The 21,836-nt window shown below is 38.3% G+C and overlaps 1 protein-coding gene across 2 annotated transcripts in view; it reads right to left on the reverse strand.

Annotated features, from left to right (window-relative positions):
• The window catches only part of ERBIN (erbb2 interacting protein), a 114,299-nt gene that overhangs the window by 56,349 nt on the left and 36,114 nt on the right, over positions 1–21,836 (reverse strand). Inside the window, exons 2-4 of one of the 2 annotated variants that reach the window (XM_062513994.1) lie at positions 17,702–17,764; positions 5,406–5,603; positions 2,402–2,519 (exon numbers count right to left, since the gene is read on the reverse strand). In XM_062513994.1, the coding sequence (XP_062369978.1) occupies positions 2,402–2,519; positions 5,406–5,594 (307 nt within the window). In that variant the 5' untranslated portion in view covers positions 5,595–5,603; positions 17,702–17,764. Of the gene's footprint in view, positions 1–2,401; positions 2,520–5,405; positions 5,604–17,701; positions 17,765–21,836 lie in introns of those variants that run through there. The other variant, XM_062513993.1, reaches the window with a different exon arrangement.

The following is a 21,836-nucleotide window of genomic DNA, read 5'->3' on the forward strand; positions in this document are numbered from 1 at the left end:
GTAATTTGGAAACATTTTAAATTTGAAGCTTAGTTTTTAATTTTCCTATCAGCTCTTTAGAATATTAAATACTTTGGTCAATACATTTGATTATGTCTATGCCAGAAACAGCTCAAATATTTTACGTGAAAGTCCTATCATATTTCATGTGTACTGGTATTTGAAAACTAAGGTTTAATTATCCTTCTAAAAATACAATCTTTAACAATAAATTCATATTTGATATCAAGGCATCTGTGCTTCATGATTTAGCCCAATCCATCTCATAAGGAAACACTTAATGGTATATCAATACTCCAAGAAAAATAGAGGAACTACCACCATTCACTTGCCACAACCACAGGAAACTGAAAACCACTGAATTATTTTAGAATTCTCCATCTCTCATCATCCTGCACTTTTGGGGTCTAATCTCAACTAATTATTTTTTTTTATAAACTAAAGGAAAGCAATTATTTCCATACAAGTCCACTGCTTCAATATTCTATTCTTTTGAGATATAAAAGAAAAAGGAAGAATTTCACATTTTGATACTCTTAGAAAAGTAGTGAAATACCTCCTATTTTTCCCTATTAAAGACACTCATCAGAACAATGAGAAAATGAGCAGTAAATTCTTGCAAAGAGAAAAACACACACAATGGAGGAGACTTGCAGTTGTTAACAGAAAAATCTTCCATGGTTGCAACAGCAGAGAGCTAAAGAGAAAGGGAAAGGCACTTATGCCAACAAATGAGGTCTCATATAATACCAAATTATTACAAAATAGAGAGCACTATTTCTTACTTCGCCCAGCAGTAACAAACAGGAACTCTAATTTGGTATTTTTAATTTAATAGAGGCTTTAGAACTACTGGAAGACAAGATGTCCCCAGTAAACAAGCTGGTGACCTCAGAACTATTTCTTGTGCGTAACACTAGTCAGAGAAGCTATCCAAATTGTGATAAGTTTGACACCAGGCACATGATAATAGTTTAAATAAGCTTGTATCCCCCGCCATTTCTCTGAATGGTGTTAAAAAAACCCCAGCCTCTACAAAACTGACTCATAGTTTACTGTGATAGCATATCATATCATCAGAAGAACAAGTGCTCTTTCAGCACTGAACTCTGTAGGCTTAGTTCAGAGCCATGACATTTTAGACAGACAAGTAGCTCCCTGGCTTCAGCTGCTGATTTCTGTACATGAGCTAGGGAATTTGCCAACAGCAGCACTCAAATGCCCTTTTGCTGGTTTTAAGTCTTCTGCATTGAAAATTTGTGTTTCAAACAGTTAATACTTCCAACAGTTCAGTCCAGGACAAAAAGATGATTCTTTCTCTCTTGTGTGTTATTGTGACAGTTTAAGGCCAGTGTTCTTTAAGACTATCAATCCACTTGTACCAGGAACAGATCAGCAACAACCAGGTCAATTTATCACACTAAATTATGTGTTCATTACACGTACATAATACAGTAACAGTTTAAGTACAGATTGGGCTGCAACAAACAACCAAGGAAAATACCAACACCTCAACAACTGGAATGCCTTTTTAGTAAAGCAGAACTTGTTGTCATGGAGTCATAATTACTTAGCACCCCGAATAAAACAAATTGAACGACAAAATATTTATACATTAGTATTTATGGAATTCTTATTTTCAAGTATTATTTCAATGAGGTATCCTCTTACTTAACTTTAAATTAGTAAGACAAAACTCTTCTACTCTTCTCAATTCGCATGATTCAACTTTTCTCTCAAATATGTCACACAGCTAAGTTTGATGACAATGTTATTTCAATTTCCTCATAATTGCACACATCTGCCATCTTACCAAAGCAGCACCATTAGTAAAAACCCCATGTACCTGGCTGACAACATTAACTTATAAAAATCTGACCCACATGGAATGGTAGATTTTTAACAAGTCAGACAAGTGAACCAACACATGATCACGTAAATCATCCACGTATCATCCACAGAGCAGGAGAGCAAAGCCATGTCCTACTATTCCACAATATTACATCAGCTTATTAAAATAAACCAAAACCAATATTCAACCAATATTCAACCAATATGAAAAAAATTACACCAATAAAATCGAGCAAAATTTACAAGTTCTTGTGCAAACTCTCTTCAGTATAATGACAGACGACAAAAGTTACTAGCATTTGAACTTACGTATTCTGAGATAATATAAAATGCCAGACAGTGTTGTCTACAAACCAATGTAAGGGATACAATTAAATATCACAACCAGATCATAAAAGAGCATCTTTTTATTGTAAGCAGGAATTGAGAGTACTAATTTTAAAATTACTAGCTGTATAGCCTCTAGAAATTATAGTTTCAGAAGTGTCTTTGTACAGTCAGTAGTGATTTGCCTTTTTGTTAGCTCAATACAATAAGCAAAGTGACTTACCATTCTTGCTGACATCCAGTTCCCTGAGATTAATGAGATTTGCAATGGATGCTGGCAATGTGGTTAGATCATTGTCTGGCAAACTCAGCTTGTGTAGAGACTGACAGTTAAAAAGTTGCTATTGAAACAAAGAAAAAAGTGAATATGATTTTCTCTCTGTTTTCTCTATATAGCTTTTTTTTTAACCTCTTTAAACTTCTGACCTCCTGGCCTGAAGAGCAGATTATTTTGAGTTTTTGACTACGAAAAATTTTAAACTAGTTTCACTGAAAATTAACTCATATTACAATGTTTAAGAAAGCAAGAAACTGTACATGGACACAAGGCAGCAGCTATGCTTAATAATTCCTACAGATTCCTTCCAGGATCTCAGAAACTGTGTCCTGTAGTTACATATGGACCTGCAAACATTGCAAAGTATTTTCTATAAAAGACATGCCATGTGGCGCCACAGAGGTAAGCAGAGTTTATTCCAGAAAGAAAAGAAAAATTGATAGACACATCTTTTAATATCAAACTGTTCTGGAACACAGGATTTCAGTAGTATTCACCTCCTCTAAAAGTGTAAATTTCATTTTGTTGTGTCTTCCAATACTTTTTCCCATTCTTGCTTCCTACCTTAACTACGAAAAAAATCCAAAACAGTTGAAAGAAACTTGAAAACTAGTGAAAAAAATTGAACTAGTGAAAGAATTGAAATTAGTCGAAGTTCAAGTTAGAGGTACAGAAAACCAACTAATCTCTTCTGTATACATGTATTACCATCCTTAGTATCCTCCAAATACTAGCTCAGAGCCAGGTCTCTTCTTAAATGCAGGGTACCTAGAGATTCTTCCTCAAAAGCTTTACAAATTGACAAAGTAGGGCTAATAATCTTAATGAAATGGAAGAAAAAAACCTCAATAGATATGCAGGAAACTCACACATAGTAAATAAATATCTCTAAGAAAACAGTTGAAAATATTCAGCTGAGCAATTCATGAGTATTCCTTTCATGACAATTTTAGATAAGATCATTCGTAAATATCTTGACTTTTGGTATGCTGAGAAAAGATCATAAAAGAACAGGAAGCGTTCACTGACTAAAAAAAAAAAAACTTATCCCACTCACTATCATACCAATGGGCTCAGTTTGACCAAAATTTCGTGTCTCCCTCAACTACAAGGCCATTATTTGAACCAGAGACTGGACAAGCCCCATTCCTGTAAAATTTGCATATACCACCCCAGAACAAAAGCAAACATGAATTAACAAGATGAACAGTTAAAGGAATGACTTTAACTTGTCTACCACTATTTCCAATTCTTCAGAAATGTTTGTTAAAACTCATTTATCTTTGAGGCTTTGAAGAGTTACAATTCACTTAGGATGCTCTGATGAGCTCATGTGTTTTAGAGTGATTCCCTATTTCAAAAATATATACTTAAACTCCTTCCTTGGAAAGCAATAATCTAAACTCTTGGAATCATTCTAAATTTCTCTGACAACTCAGGTCAAGTCACATGCAGCGCAAAAAATTGCAAGATCCCTAAAGGAAAAAGGGAAGGAAGGATCATGTTAACTTTGCACTTGTTCTGTTTGTTGCTCTTTTTTAGCGTTTACATATTCATAATTACTAGCAGTAAATGCAGGAAGCCACGTAGTTAAAGACTATCTTACTACAGATTTCACATTTCTTCCAAACACTAGGAGTAAGACAGAAAAGTGAAACTGTTACAGTTTGAGCTTTTCAGCTCAAATGCACACTGCGGCACTTGGAGCAAACAGGGTACTTTTTCAGATGTGATTTAACAAAGGATGGAGGAGGATGAAATAATTTCAAATGCCCAGTCAGTTTTGAAGCTCAGACTATGCACCAACATTTAATGCAAAATCAATTCCTTCTCTACCACAACCTTTCTCCCCAGTCTGCTCATAGTGTGCCCTCAACAAGTCAGCTAAATTAAGGAACTATGCTGTAAGAACTGATTTTTGAAATAAGCTGGAATTCTGACAAGATTCAGAGCAATTAAAAAAATCCAATAGCCACACTGATGGGTCATTTCATCGATAAGGTTGACAAGCAGCCCCAAAGGAGTTGTATTGTGGCATACAAAGGCCAGATCACAAAACACTACTGGGGCAAAGAGGAAAGCTGAGAGTGGAAAAGTCTTAACAGGGTTTCAGAAAATGAGAGAGCCTGGTAAGTATCACACTCTTCATATTTGAAATTACTTAATTAAAAGCCTTTTTCAGAGTTGGAAGACCAAGTAAAATGGAAAAGAAATACACAGCTTGAAACTCTGGCTCCATAATGGCTAGGATCATTCCAAGTATTACAGGCCTTCCCCTACAGTTCTTCTGTGAAAGTTAAATTACCAAAATTTTGGTCAAATGAATAAAAATCACCTTGATTACATCTTCACTACCCCAATGTACCTGCTTGTGTTCTTTGCTGTATTTAAATTTATATGTGGAGGTGTTTTCTTTTGAAAAATGAAACGGTTGTAAAAACTAATGACCAATATTACTTAAAGGCTGAAAACTTCTTTAGTTTCTCAGAAATAAGCCTTTAAGTATGACTTATTCTAATACAAAAAACACATTAACTTGAAGCAAGTGTAGGTTATTACATGTACCTGCAGCTAAGAACAAAAAATTCCAAAACAGAACAAAAGATAAATATTCAAGTAATCTTTCTAATCACATGGATAATTAAACTGTAGACTAGACCAAGGCAAGTGGTAGCCTACCCACTTCTCAGTGCACAGAAATAGATTTATTAGTCAGTCTTTTCTGCTTTGTAACTCTCTTGAGCTGGATCTATTGCTTGAGCAATTTCATTCCAATTCATGCAACAAAATAGTCCAGCTGGAATGCATAAACTTTCAGCCTAGCAAGGCTGCTTCATGGCAAACTATGGCCCAAAAGCTGTAGCTAGACAGCTAGACACCATTATCTTCTACAATGTTGGTGAAGTAAAGATGTAATAAGCGTATCTAAAACAAAAATCATCCAACATACCTTCGGAAGCTCTTCAATCTGGTTAGCATCTAAATACAGTTCTTCCAAGGTCTTTTCAAAAGTAAAAATCTCCTTAGGCACCTGTTCCAGGCTGCAGTGAGAATAATCAAGTGTAGTCACAGTTTCCTCCTCTCCACGCAGACAGCGGCATGGCACCAGCCGCAAAAACAAATTCCGCTTTGTTGTCATTTTCAGGCACTGTAGAAGGGAAATTGGTCAATTTAAAAACCAAGACACCCTCAGAAATGGTCGTGCACAGTTCCTCAAACTTCCATTGGCTGCTAATTACTGAAAAGAAGTAGTGTGCATATATATACACATATATACATACATACATATATACATATATATATGTATTTACACACACACACACCCCTGCATATATATCTGCATACACATGAGACATGGTAAGGAGCATGTACTTATTTTATTTAAAATATAACAGAACTCTGATGGCATTAAATGGGGTTAACACACCTACAGATACCAGAAGATTAAGCCAAAGTTTAGCCTATGACTTGTCACCAACTAACAGTCCTACATTGCAGTGAATCAGAGGAATTTGAAATGGGCATTTCTGAACAGTCAGTTGTGTCTTTACAACACAGCTTGTCCCACCCTTAAAAAGGTCAGTGGGATATTTTTTGTTTAGCACAATAAAATCCAACCTCTACAGAGAATAAAAATGTAGCTATAGGAAATCTAGTCAGGGTTTTTTGTATATATAAATTCATATACCTTAATTTCAAATCCCTCATTTAGTGACAGAATACAATAAAAAGAACCAGTTTCTACCAACTGTTCTATCTGCAGTTTAAACAGAAAGGTTACCAAGTGCAGAGACTATAACATGACCTCTTGCAATTTTGTTACCTTTGGAAAACTTCAACATTATCTTGCTGCATACTCTGGAACAAGGAAACAAGACCTTGCTATGGGAATGTACCTTTCTTCCCTTGAACTCAAGGTTACAACAGTTGCCTCTATTCTCCATGACTTCTATATTATCTCTATTCAGCCTGAGAAGGCAAACCTAAATGGTGCTGACTAGCTAATCACTGACAGCATACACCAGCCATGTTCCTGCCTCTTTTCTCCTTAAGAACAGCACACGTTTAGATCTCTTCCTCTAATTAGCAACTGATTTTCAAAAAATCTTCAGAATGCCACCTCAGGTTTCAAGTTTATCTGAAATTAGAAGACAGACTCATTTTTGCAAGAAGGACCAACATATGCAGACCTACAATATGATCATGTCAGCTTCATTTCCTCAGGAAATTGGCCCAAAAATACATACTTCACCAAAAGAGCACCAAGTATTTATTTTCTCAATCAAACTGCCAACACTCCAAACGAAAATATGCCTTTTTTAATCTCCTTTTTTTTTTTTATTTTTGAACTGCTGAAATTATATTTCAGCTTCTGGACTAGAGACAGGAAACTTTCTCCTCCAAGTGCCAAAAAAAAGTTTTTTAGAAACAATTAGCAGACCGCAACTTTCAGACAGTATGCTAGTAATACAGGGAGAAAATGAAATAACATGCCCACAGTACTATATAAAGTCACAAGCAAGACCACTTTTCTCACTAAGACAGAAAAACAAGTAATGCTCTTGGATTTTCCTCTATGTGCAGCTTAGTTTGCCAAATACTTCACAGTAGGTATAATTCATATGGCAACAGATCAAGAGACTGCTATACTTTAGTGTTTTCATTACCCAGAAATAGAATTTATCACACAGGCTGTGAACAGCCAGATTTTACATCCATCCATTAAAGAAATGGAAGAAAACTCTTCATTAGAATAGTGGAATTTCAAAACCTCATTTTTTAACAATGCTTTCACATTGTTAGAATTTTGTTATAATCTTGATTATCAGAACACACTATTTCCCAAAAAACAACAGCCATATTATTCAAACAAGAAGTGATCTAAAAAATTTAACTGTAATGCAATACAAAGAGTTTGGAGACTGCAAATTTCACACTGGGGATTTCCACAAATTGGGAAAGTCAGCAAAACAGATACATAGCCTCCTCCTGCCTCTTTCACAGGAACAGGCTCAAGAATTATATTCTCCAGCCAACCACAGACAGATGCCAAAGATGCTATGGAAGCTGATGTGCTCACTGGGTCAAAGTTACCCATGCCTTCTCCAAGCCTCTGATGCTGCACATGAAAACAAAAGTTGAATTCCCTGGCCAACATCTGAAAACAAGAAGCCTTTGACAAAAAATAAATTTTGTCTCATTTTGCTAGTAGTTCAGAGAATGGCAAAGCTGTGGAAAAACAATACTTCTGAAAGAAGCATCAACAGCAGTCTCTTTAAACAGGAGTATAAACAGAAGAACACACGTCATGGAAACAAGCACTGGAAGCAGAGATTATACATGTGAATTGATTACCAGAAGTCTGGCAGGGAAAGGCACACCTATATCCCACCAGCTGCAGCCATCAATAAGTTCACTTTGTCCAGTCATTTCAACTTCTGAGAACTATATTTTGAAAGCAGAATATTAAAAAGTTTACAACATGCTTCGTATAAATAATGAAAAAAGATACTACTTGTCATTCAAATTCCTCAGAAGACACATTCATTACTCTGTTTGCCCCCTCTTCTTTAGTGGCTGTTCTTTTCACATGGAGTCATACTCATCTGCATTTTCTGAGGCATCAAAACTCAAAGCCTACACAACGCAAAACCAACACATACCTAGTTCTCCTAACTTATTCCTTTTTTTTTTGTAAGAGAGATCTTGAACTTTGGAAGGTGTGCGGGGAGAAAGATCTGGTAAAAATATCACATGCATCCACAGCACTGTAAACAGATTTAGCAACAAATACCTACACAATATCACAGTGCAGGGTCATGTCTCCTTCAGTCCCTTTAAGTACCTAAATTCACAGACCACATCTTAAGCCCAAATAATTAAAACACCTGTTTAAGTATCAAATAAACAACCATACCCCAAAGCACTGGTTTGATCAACCTGGGCATATATCTAATTGTAATTCTTCAAAATCCAGAATGAAACAAGAAAGCTTCATTTAAGTGAAGACAGGAAACTGCAATGTAATTTAATTCAAAATGGTTTTATGTTAGTTCAAATTTTACTTCTACACATACAGGAAGAACTGTTTAACATTAATGTTCTACAATAAAGATGGCTGCCAATACTAGGAAAATGGTCAGGATAGTGGTGGGAAGCATTCCACACCACCACTCCTCTATAATATATGTTTTATAAAGCAAATGTCAGACATACACACTCCTTATCTGTCTTTGTCTGCCCATCTTGTGGTCAGTTGCCCAAGCAGTAAAACTTAATGTTAATGGATGAAAGGAATCAGAAAATACACAAGAGAATCCACTACTAGAACTATGAAGGACAGGAAAATGCAATTTCAAACACAACATATGCTTTTCTTATTTTGCTCAAATAGGAACTTCTCCATGTTAGTTTGAGGAAATACATAGAATATTGAAAGGGACACACAGGATAGTAATTTTTTCCTTCCCATAAAACAGGCTAGTCTAGGAGACAGAAAAATCTTGATTTCCTAATATACCACAACATCAGACAACCCGAAAAACCAAATCCAAGAATGCAAAATTGTCTTGCAGACTTACAACATTGTGATGGCTTATTTTTCTCCACCATTTAACAAGTCCAATTCTTTATGAGGCAGATATAAGAAAGATGTCAAAGAAAAAAAAAAAAAAAGAAAAAATCTGAAACACAAATAAAACTCCCTTGTTCACTAAATCATTAGAACCTTGACACAAGTTTACCTGAGGTTCACAGTCAACAAGAAAATTATGACTTTTATATAGTTCTTGAGTTGTTTTGTGGCTTTTTCACTTCTTGAAGGATTAGGAAGCTAAAACCATCACTCTGCACAGGCTGCAGATGTGTATCTACTCCACCTTGAACAGTAGTCTGCAGGGAAATCTCTGTTCTAGTTCCTGGAACACCTTCACCCCCTTCTTCACTGGTCCTATTTGTCTCATAGTCTCACTTTTCCCTGGCTACTGTATAGTTGTTTTTAATGCTTCCTTAAATATGTTATCACAGAGGTGCTACCAAGATTGCTGACTGACTCAACTTTGCCCAGTAGTGGGTCCGTCTTGGAAACAGCTGGAATTAGTTCCATCCAGCCTGGGGGCAGCTTCAGGCAGCTTCTGCATATGGTAAAGTCACACCTGCAGACCCCCTGCAGGATCCCAGAAGATAAGAGCTAATGTGTTTGTCTGAAACACCAATAGCAAGTGGCACCAACCAAGGACTGTAGGTAATAACAGCCAAGGACTGTTGGCAATAACACAGTGTGAAAAAGAACAAGATGTGACTGGACAAGGGGCCATACCGAGGTAGGACAGCACCTTTCTGGGACAAAGGTCTTTGATCTACCTCCTGGTAGAGAACAGCACAAACAGAGAAATGAGGTGGAGAAGCAGGCACAGACTGTATGGGGGGAACAAGACCACCAAAGACCAAAAGTCCTCTGACCCATTTCCACAAGGATCTGGAAGAATGGATTGTGAGTGGTAAACAAATAGAAAGTGTGACACATCCCCAGGGCAGTGAAAGCTTATCTATTAAAAAAACACCCAAAACCAAGCCCAGGTGCATGGGTACCCTTGGGACCCTACTGGCTAGATCAATACATGAGCCAAGACTAGCTCCCTCTCTTACTCTCTCTCTCTCTCCATCTTTAATTAGTCTCTCTCTTTGTCTCCTCCCTTCCACCCTATCCCTTTATCCAAAATCTACTGCTGTGTACATACATTAGGAGCTGTAGGACCAACACACCAATTTCCATGCCATGTTTAATTAACTAACAAAACTTCATAAGCTTTTGTGGACCCTCTAATTTTAGTTATTCCTTTTGAAAGGCATCAACAACATCTTGGGTCCTACCACCTGATGTCCAGGTGGGACATCATACCGAGCTACAAAATCCTTGCCATCTACACCCAATACAAACCATAAACAGTAAAACTAAACAGAACACAATAATGTAAATTATTGTAAAATGAAGCTGAAAAGAAAAGCATTGGTTTGAAGACCAATGAAAGAAAACAAGATCAACAGCAAGCTTGGATATACATTAAAATTTAATCCAGAAGAGACTAGCATCATTCAGCAAACCAACACTCTTCCCTTGAACTCTGATGATTTCCTGCATACTCTGCTCACCCAAGTACCTGGCAGTCCAACAGCATCTGTAGACCTGCCAGAACCCCATGGGACATTTTCAGCTTAACCTCAAGTAGAGCTTAAGATCACAGAAATTTTGTCCTCAGTCTATGTTAATTTCTTTTGAAAGCAGCAATAGTTTCACTGTATCATTTGTCCCTTAGATTTCCTGTCTGATGCTAACAGGATGGGATCGCTCACAGTGGAGAAGGCACTGCTTCCCCCTCCCAGGCCTTGTAAAAAGATGTTACATCAGCAGCAGCTGAAAATGAAACCAGCTATCAGATGTCTATACAGAAAGGTAAGATGAACTAGGCACACAAAATACACAGTGAAGTACTTTTTTGTCCACCTCACTGTCTACAAACTAGTGCAGAATTATGGACCTGAGCAAATGTAAGCACAGAAAAGGGAAAGATTGTGTGGGGGAGTATGTAACCTAACATGCTGCCTGACTAATACAGGCTTAATTGGCCAACTGACAGAAGCCTCAGTATTTTCATGTCAAAACAAAGAATTATGAAAACACCTGTAAGAGCTTTTCTCAGCCTAAAGCAGCAACAAGCACCACAGAAGACACCAAAACATAGCATTTGTGGTTTCTTAACGAGAGATGTTATATTATGAAAAGTAACAGCACAATTTACATGAACATCTTCCAGTTAAAAACAGCACTCATTCTCATTAATTTGGGAAAACTATAAACAACATAGTACTTCAAGTACATCCTAGGTTTTTACAGTAAATGGAGAACAGGATTATTCACTCTTTAAACTCAAAGTACTTGGCACCACTTACTCATCAGGAAATTATGGGGGAGAGGGGGAAGTGTATAGGGGGTGGCACTAAGGCTTGGTACAGACTTCCCCTAAGATCAATCCAGTCCTCTTGGGCAGGAAAGGTGAACTCTTAAAATAACAAACTGCAATCACCATTTTGCACACCCTAGCTTGAAATTGTGATTCTCTTTAATCCTTTTTCTTGTCATCTTTGGGAAAGGAAAGGATGGCTCAAACCTGATGGCCAGTGGCAAGGACGTGAAACATGCAAAGACAGCCTGCACAGTGAATAAACTTTCCTTTTTAAACTATCACTGGCATTCTCTGGTTGAGGTGATAAAGTGGTTGGAAATAAAATGGACACCATTTTAATATGAAGCTATAGACCAAGGCTTCCTGGTTCTGGCATAAAAACAATGCTCAGCTGCATCCATGGCTGTGTGCCCCGATGGATGCAAGGAACACCAAAAAACACACTGTGCTTACTCACAGACGGTATTCAGAGAAAAAGAAATAAAAGACATTACTTTTGAAACAACAATAGTGAATGGTAACAACAGGAGGAAGAATATGTTAGTAAATACAGTGAATAGTCAATTGTTAAATGAAAAAAATATTAAGGATGCTTGCTAAATTTTTTTGGGAAAACTAAGGGAACAGAGAGCACAGAAATCAGGTCTTTTTTTACTGATCCAGCATACCAGAATGTAACCAAAACCAGCCATTCTCTACTCCTAGCTTGTCAAAATATTGAGTTAAAAGCTTTTCTTGGAGTTAACTACATTGCAAGTTCTCAGTGCCTCTATTAAAATGACTATAAGAAACCACCCCAAAACATCCACCCATGTCCTAGGGCCAGGGCGGCAAGATAATTTCAATTAGTTCAGATAATTCAGAAAAGCAATGTCAGGTGTGAATTCTGGAGAAATTTGCTTAAATTATCTCTCTTTTGCCTTCTATAAATAAATTCTAACCAGGCTTCAATTTGCCACTTCCATTTTCCTTTGATTTAACATAAACAGAAATCCTTTAGACAATTAGAATGTGAAGCTTCTCATCAAACCATATTATAAAAACTCTTTACTTGTTGTAGTTGCTGTAGTGTTACCTCTATCAGTAACATTTTCTTTGTTCAACAAGAGCATTTTCTTGTTTTACTGGAACTAAATCTCTAACTAGGTATGTGTTGTAACAGATACCTTTTAGCTGAAAAGTTTATCTAAACTGCCTACACTAAAACAAACTTCAAAAGTTAATTTTGACTAGTAAAACCCACAATACACATATCAAAAGAACTCTTTAGAATTATCATCTCTATTTCTTTTCTGCAATAAAGCAGTCAGCAGTACTTGGTCTTATCATGATAAAAGCATAACAACAACAAAATGACAGAATGACTGTCAAAATGGAACAGAAGTATTATTTTTAAACTGAGAAGAAAAAATCTCTGGCAAATAAACTATGTAACAGAATATTCTATTTCAAGTGCAGCCTTTAACTGAAATGCAGTATCCTTCTAGGATATCCTTGTATGCCTAGACCAAGACATCAGTAAGTCAGATGTATATGGGAGCATACATCCGTAATTCCATCACCCTAGTATTTTTTGGAGAGAGACAACACGACCCAACACACAATCCAAGAAATACCTGCAGATCACTGACAACAAATTTCTGATGTAAATGGTAAAAGAGCCAACAAGGAAATATGTATTGCTGGACCTTGTACAAACAAGCCAGGAAAGATTGAGAATGTGAAGGCTGGGGGCAGCCTTGGTAGTAGCAACCATGAGATGGTAGAACTCTAGACCCTGTGTAGATGAGGTAAAGCAGCAATCAGGACTAGAACCCTAAACTTCCAGAGAGCTAACTTCAGCCTCTCAAAGACCTGCTTAGCAGAATCTCATGGTTTAGGGCTCTGGAGGAGAAGGGGGTTCCAAAATGCTGGTTAATATTCACACATATCACTTCCTCCAAGCTCAAGACCAGTGCATTCCCATGAACCAGAAATTAAGCAAACCCTTTATGGATGAGCAGGGAGTTTCTAACAAAGCTCAAACAAAAGAATTAAATTTATGGAATGGGGAAAAAGAGACAGGCCACATGAGAAGATGATAGGAACACTGTCACAGAATGCAAGGAGGTGACAAGGAAGGCCAAAACCCACTTCCAGTTGAGTCTGTAAAGGAATATCAAGGACAACAAGCAGGGATTCTATGAGTACATCCTCAGCAAAAGAAATACTAGGTAACATGTGGGGATCACTGCTGAATCAAATGGGTGTCCTGGTGAAGTAGGACAGAGAGAAGGCAGAATTACTGAATGCATTCTTTCTTTCAGTGTTCACTGCTGAGGCCAGCCCTCAGAAATCCCAGACATTGGGGCAAGGAGAGGAAGACTGGAGAAAGGAAGACCTTCCCCTGGTCGTTGAGGATTCAGCTAGACAGGCTTAGCATTCATAAATCCATGGGCTTTGATGGGATGTACATACATGTGCTGAGGGAGCTAGCAGATGATGTTGCTAAGCCACTCTCCATCATCCTTGAAAAACCATGGAGCGGTGCCCTATGACTGCACAAAAGACAAAATTAGTCTCACCTTCAAAAACAGGATGAAGGATCCTGGAAACTACCAGTCAGTCACCTCCATCCCTGGAAAGGTGATGGAACAGAACATTCTGGAGGCCATCACCAAGCATGTGGAAGAAGGTCATTGGCAGTAGTCAGCAGGGATTCCCCAAGAGGAAATCATGCTTGACCAATCTGACAGCCTTCTGTGATGGCAGGGCAGGATGGCTAGATGAGGGCAGAGCAGTGGATGTTGTCTGCCTCCCCTTCAGCAAGGCTTTGGGCACCATCTCCCAAAACATCCTCACAGCTAAGCACAGGAAACATGGTTTAGATGAATGGACAGTGGGGTGGACCAAGGACTGGCTGAATGGCAGAGCTCAGAGGGTCAGGATCAGGGCAGTAGAATCCAGTAGTCAGTGCTGTTCCCCAGGGATCAATACTGGGTCCAGTCTCACTCAACTTGTTTATCACTGGCCTGGATGAAGGGATCCAGGGTACCCTCAGCAGGTTTGCTGATGACACAGACTGGGGGAGTGGCTGATACACCTGAAGGCTCTGCTGCCTTTTGGCTGGACCTTGGTAGGCTGGAGAGCTGGACAGGCAGAACCCTAATGAGTTTCAACAAGGGCAAGGATGAGGTCCTGCAGCTGGGGAGGAATAACCCCAAGTACCAGCACAGGCTGGGGCTGCCCCACTGAAGAGCAGCTCTGTGGAGAAGGACCTGGGAGTCTTGGTGGATCTCAAGGTGACAACGAGCCAGCAGTGAGTCCTTGTGGCCAGGAGGCCCAGTGGGATCCTGGGCTGCACTGGGAAGAGTGTGGCCAGCAGGTCAAGGGAGCTGTGCCCAGTTCTGGGCTCCTCAAGACAAGAGAGACAAGGAGCTCCTGGAGAGGGTCCAGTGAAGGGTCACAAAGATGATGAGGGGTCTGGAGCATCTCTCTTATGAGGACAGACTGAGACAGCTGGGCCTGTTTAGTCTAAAGAAGAGAAGACTGAGAGGGGATTCACCTCAAAATGAGGAAGAAGAACTTTATGTTGAAGGTGGCAGAGTACTAGAACAGGTTGCCCAAGGAGGTCACGGAGTCTCCCTCTCTGGATACATTCAAAACCCAGACACACTTGTTCCTTTGTCACCTGCTCTAGGTGACCCTGCCTTGGATGAGATGATCTTCAGAGGTCCCTTACAACTGTTAACTCTTCTGTGATTCTGTGAATTTAAGGCAAGATCTTTCTCTAGCAATATCCTTACAAAAAAAAAAAAAAGAAAGAAAAAAGAAAAAACTAACAAAAAAAGAAAGAGAAAATTATAGATTAAATTTACAGGAAAAAAATTAAATTTTAGAATGATCAGATAACCAAGCAACTCTACTTTTTATGCTTTTAAAAATATTTTATTGACTTTTCCTAATGACATTTAACAATACACAGCAGTACACACACTGTCATAACACATTTGCAGCCCAGGTAGCTGCAAGTATGTTCTCACACTTCTTTTGCTCTTTTTCTGAGACAGCTCTAGAAAATAACTTCCATCTGGACAGTAAATCTATCCAAGTAAGTGTCAGTGTAACACTTCCTCTAAAGAATGGTTTCTAATTGGATACCATTAACAACCCTGCTGAGATTAGCATCAGATCTGAGCTTCATTTCTGATGTTTCACTTGATTGCATATTCTTTGGGTGCGTATTTGTCGTGTTACTACGAAAACCTTAAGAGGGAGGATTAAATTTATTTTTCAAACTACTGTGTTTGAATCTAATCCACTTCTCTTCCTTACATCAAAAAGCACCATATAAACCAGTGATTTTTACAATGGCAGACTGAAGTCTTAAAGAGACTTGCAGGAGTCCCACAAATCTTCATGGAATATGCAACAACCTAAGCTTCTTTAAAAGCCATGACACTGATATCTCAGTATTTCAACACTGATGTTTTCAGATGGCTAAAAAATTCCTTTACATTATGGAATTGACAATGTTTTGATTTAATTTTTCTCATTTTTAAATTAACACATAGCCAGAAATACGGAATATTTATCCCAACAGGATACTGAAGTACACTCCATCCCCACTAGCCATATTTTTTTTAAATATGCAGTGGAAATAATCACAACTACTATATATCTAGTTATCACAGCTATTTGATACAGCTAACTGGAATCAAGCTACTTCAGAACTGCTTTGCTTTCCAAATCCACTAATTTATACATCAAGTAACTTCATTTTCTTTCACTGCTACCACGAAGGACATCTATGGAAACAAATTCCTGACTTTCTATACAAAGAAAACAATGAAAATTAAATACACAGAGCAACCAAACTAAATAACTGCAAGCTTCTGGCAGAGGTAAAAAACTATAATAAACAGCTTATGCTTCAGGTGTAGGTTTTTGAGGAATTACAACTGTATGAGAAAATGTTTTGTATTGCATACAAGTCAACATCTACTCCATCAGAAGGGAAGAGATACTGTCTTAATTCCTCTAGTTATACCACCAAAGTCAAAAGTGATGAACGAGCACAGTGGAAGTGAAGGCAAGAGGCATTGTTAGCCATTTGCCCATAGGAAGCAACAAACGTTATGGTGCAGGAGGCTCAGCTGAGGCAGTGCAGCAACACTGCGGATTATTAGCTCAGTGGAGGATGCCCAAAGCACACAAAGCCTACAGCATTGTAGGTTACATAAAAGGTTAGGAAACACAAACATGTGCACATGCTTCTCTCTATTTAAGCATATGCTGTTTATAGAAATACCAGATAAAATATGCGGAAGGTTTTGTATCCTTTGAACCACTATTTTGTAGTCTCAAAATTAAAGTAATAGAGGAGTCAATAGTTATTAGCATTTCCACAATCTGAGCAGCGCTATTAATAAAATCAGAGCAGATGGAAGCTGCTGTCATATGTTGTTGGGGTTCTTTTTCTGGGGCAGGAGGGGGACTAAGCAGTAACAGTTCCTCTACAGGAATTCATATAGACCTTCTGATGGCTAAATATTCTGTTTGGTACACTTTTTTTCATGAAAAAAACTTGCCTCTACAAACCCTTACAATATGAGGCAAAAGCAAGTTAGTGCCACCTGCACTGCCATCATTTAATAGAGAAAAAAACCAATTCTGAGCATGTGTTGCTTTTCCACAGAGCTTCAAAAGCAAATCAAACTTTGTCTTGTTAACACTTTTCACATTTTTATACATGGTCTCTAGCTAAAAAAATGTTAAATACCAGTAAGAGAGAAAGTGTATTATAAGATGTATGTCTAGGCCTTAGAGTAGCAAACCAAAAAGGACAATAAGAGGCTCAACAAAAACTTTTAGCATTTTTTTCAAGTACCTTTTATCCAAATTTTCAAAAAAATATGCTTATCATTTCTAGAACTGAAAAAAATTTACAAAACTCGGTATTCTAAAAGTTCTCAAGCCAAAACACTTTCTATTGGGCACTAAGCTTTAAAACAGAATTATTTTCCTTTTCTGTATATCACCCTTTCTATATATGCACACAAATACATGTAAATATATATAATTTAAGACCCCCTTATAATTTGTAAGACCCCTTGGGTCTTCAACAGATATTCAGAACTAAAAAACACTGCCTTCAAAGTAACATGAGATGTGATGCAGAATAAAATTCAAGTGCTTTCAATTATAATTCAAAGCAATTATAACAGAATATGAATAAGTAAGAGGGTTTCTATTTTAACACATTAGGCAGTTGGTCTGGAGGAAAGAAAAATAATGTACTTACCACTGTGTTACTCTCTTCTCCCTGCTGCTTCTTCCCTGAGCTTTCAATTTCAACGTCAACATTCTGTTTGAGACAAAGGGACAAATTTTAGTCAACCCTGTCACTACTTGGTAAGAACAAACTACTATTTTATTGTTTTGGGTAGTTTTTTTGCTTTCGTAGTTTTGGTTTTGTTAAAACAAAAGCTTTACATTTATGTGCACAACAGCTTGAATATTCCAGAGTACTTGAAAGATTTCCAAGACAGCAAAACTGCATATATTCTTTTAAAGGAGAACAATGTTCTGTGTACAAAACACTGCTTTTTATCCTGTTTTTATTTTACAGCACTCTGTCTACAAAGTTTTTTTCATTTTTACTCCCTTTATAGTTGCTATATTAAAATATTAAGTGTCACACAGACTTCTCTTGCACACAGTTCTGAAGAATTCCAAGAAAAACATACATCAAAAATTAACCAAAGATGAACAAAATAAACTTTTGCATTGTTAACTTTAGGAAGTTTTTAGAAAGTTGCAGCACTTTTTATAAGCCTTAACAGATCTCTGATACTAACTTCACTGAAGTGGAACAATTATAACCAAATGAAAGCATCCAGTGTTTTTGACTGAACATACACAAAATTAGTGACTGGACTGATGGGAAGGATTACTTTTCCCTGCAACAAAGGCAGAAGTAGAACATGTCTTCAGAGGGATTAAATGTCACTGTAGTCAGACAGATCATCTAACCAAGCACAAAGTTGTGAGAGTAGTTAAGAAGCTAAATCAAGCAAAGTATAATCTGTCAAATTTTCAGTATCTAGAAAATAATTTAAATTGTGAGGATCATAAGTAGTGGCTTCATTCAAAGGATTTGCCTATAAATTGAACTATATTTCATTTCTTTCCAATAACAGCAGAATTAGGCCACCATATAATAAATAAATAGATCCTGAGAGAGATTTAAAATCAAGTTGTTCCAGGAAAAAAGCAAGTTCCTTCTTTTGGGGTAAAAAAACAGCACAATGAATTCCCACAGACGTCAGCACTGCCACAGCAGGATTGCAGTACAATCAACTTTTGCACATCACATGTCCTATTCCTCATCTGGGAGTCACTGGTTTCAGCTTCTGCATTCATACTGAATGAACTCCAATGCACTACACTGCACATATCTGTCAGGTTTTTTTTCAATAGAAGGACACACAAGACATGCAACTAGCAAGGGGTAAAAGTAATATCAAAGTCACAAGCTCTTCAAGTTCTCTACTAAAAAAAAAAATAAAAATCTCTATTAGTTTAGCCAGCCTCAGAAATGCAGAGCAGAACCACTCAAGACAATTAAAAAGATCAAGAAAGACATCAACAATCAAACCTGATTCTGAAACTGGGGCTCTTAGAAGAGTCAGTCAAATTGCCATGGCTGCATGCTTTCCCACAGCACTTTGCTCCTACTGAAAACTGTGGGATCTCTACAAAAGTTATTTCAGGGACACTGTACACAAACTCCCCAAAAGAAGACAAGTAGGTCTGCAATAGTTTTGCTAGGATAAACAGAATTCATCCAGAGAACACATCAGTGCAGAGCTGGATCTGACAAAGAGACAGTCAGGTGATTGTGCCTCTGAAAGATAAAGACCGAAGGTCAAGTCCACAGGCAAAGCATTCACAGTAGAAGAACTATCAAAGAAATAACTAGCCCTATAACAAAAAACAAAAAGATTACTCTTGCATCATTTCCTGACACCTGTTTGGCTGCCTCTGTTGAAATACCTAAAAGGATAAAATCCAGTGGTAGGGAGTCATTACCATTTGAACTGTTTGCAGACTTCCAAACCAAGCAAAAGGAATTCATCCAACCTCAAACATCCAGAGGCAATAATACAGCAAGTGTGTGCATGAGGGGAAGAATACACAACATTACCTAAGTATTTCAGGTCAGGCTGCTTTACAAATTTAGCAGCTACACAAGTCTCTGAACAAGAGACATCAGTTACAAAAATCAAACAAAAGCAACAAACTCAGTGCAACTGATGTTTCTGTAATGTCAGTTGAAACTGTGACATATAGTCACATAACCTTAAGCCTCAATCAAAAGACGACAGCTAAGAATGTGCTATAACTACAACTGTAAGCACTGCTGAGTTTCCAGAAGCAGAAACCTCCTATCACCACATAGCTTGCAGGAAAGCACAACAATCTCCCTAAGAAAGCAAATGGCAATATTTAGAGGAGTTTAAACTAACCATGCACCAGAACCACAGAAGTCTAGAAGACAAGAAGCTTATGTGTTTGCCTCAAACACCAATAGCAGGGTGGCCATGGCACCAACCAAGGACTGTTGGCAATAACACAGTGTGAGAAAGAACAAGATGTGACTGGACAAGGGGCCATACTGAGGTAGGACTGCACTTTTCTGGGACAAAGGTCTTTGATCTACCTCCTGGAGATAAGCACAGCTCAGTACAGCACAAACAGAAAAATGAGGTGGAGAAGTAGGCATGGACTGTATGGGGAGAGCAAGACCAAAGACCCAAATCCCTCTGACCCATTTCCACAAGAACCTGGACTGTGAGTGGCAAGTAATTTACACAGAAAGTGACACTTATCTCCAGGGCAGGGAAAGCTATCTATTAGTCTGTACCCTGATCTAAACCCAGGCAGTGGCCCTGGGATATGCTATCAGCTGAACTGAAGTTGCAGCCAGGACTGGTCATCTCTTTCTTCCCTTCCTCCTTCCCTTTCTTCGTCCTCCTCTTTTAATTTATCTCTCTTTCTTCCCTCACACCCCACCCCTTCATCCAAAATCCAGGGCCACATGCTTATATAAGAGGCCAGGGTACTAACATACCAATTTCCAAGCCAAGTGTGTAATTTACTAATAAAACTTCATAAGCTTTTGTGGATCATCTGACTTCTCATTCCTATCAACCAATGAGTATCTACAAATCTTGCGTGCTCCCTTCCTCCTAAGGCTGCAACACCACAAAGACCTCAGCTAGTTCAGACCACCACTCTTCTAGTTGTTTTGCAGAAGTGGTAACAGGTGCTTTAAATGACTAGTGGTAACTTACCCTCAAGGCAAAAATACTAATGAAATCTTATTTAACCATACTCCAGCACATTATACCAATCACATCAGACTGAGTCTCAGTATGTTTCTCTACTCAAAAAGCTCTAACACTCAGTTTTATGGAGAGAGACTTGGGGGAACTATCTTACATATTCGTCCTGTTCTTACTCTTTCTTAATTAAAACTCTAACGCTACTAGACAATTTTTGGCAGATGGACTGCTGGTCTGACCCAGAGCAGCCATTCCAATCACTGTACTCCAGGGCTTGCTCACAACTGAGTTGAGTGAGCACCTACTTCTCGTTCCACTAAAGTCTTTTGGTTCCAACTCTACAACTGGCTTTAGCCTACAGACAGTGAAAACAAGGACAGAAAGCCTAAGAAAAACAGTGAAACAGTGACTGTTTGAGCAGTCAGAGATCAGATTAGGAAACTAGACCACTGGTAATATTAAGTCTGGCCAGGGGCATCAAGGAAAACAAGAAAAGCTTTGCCATACAGAGGGAATTGGACAAACTTCAGAAGCAGGTCCACAAGAACATCGAAGTTCAACAAGGCCAAATGCAAGGTGCTGCACTTGGGTCGAGGCAATCCCACACATGAACACAGACTGGGAGGAAAACTCAGTGATAACAGCCCTGTCAAGAGGGAGTTCTTGAGGGTTTTCCTGGATAAAAAGCTGGACAACAGTGTGTGCTCACAGCCAAGAAAGCCAACTGTATCCTGATCTGTATCAAAACAGCAGCCGAGGAAGGTGATTCTGCCCCTCTCCTGTGCTCTTGTAACACCCCACCAGGAGTACTGTATTCAGTACTAGAAATTCAGAAACCACCCATTAGAGTGATGAGGTACTGAAACAGACTGCCCAAAGAAGTTGTGGACGCCCTATCCTTGGAAGTGTCCACAGAAGGAGAATGTGAATATGGGCACATGGGTGATAAAAATAAGACTGTGAAAATGTGGGTCCTCTCCAAAGAAATGGGAAAACTGGTTACCTGGGAGAAGGCCAAAGCACTCAAATCCTTTTTTGTCTCAGTCTTCATCAGCAAGTTCTCCAGGCACCTCACCAGAGCTGCAGAAG

The sequence above is a fragment of the Cinclus cinclus genome, chromosome Z, assembly GCF_963662255.1.
Source record: "Cinclus cinclus chromosome Z, bCinCin1.1, whole genome shotgun sequence".
Classification (NCBI taxonomy): domain Eukaryota; kingdom Metazoa; phylum Chordata; class Aves; order Passeriformes; family Cinclidae; genus Cinclus; species Cinclus cinclus.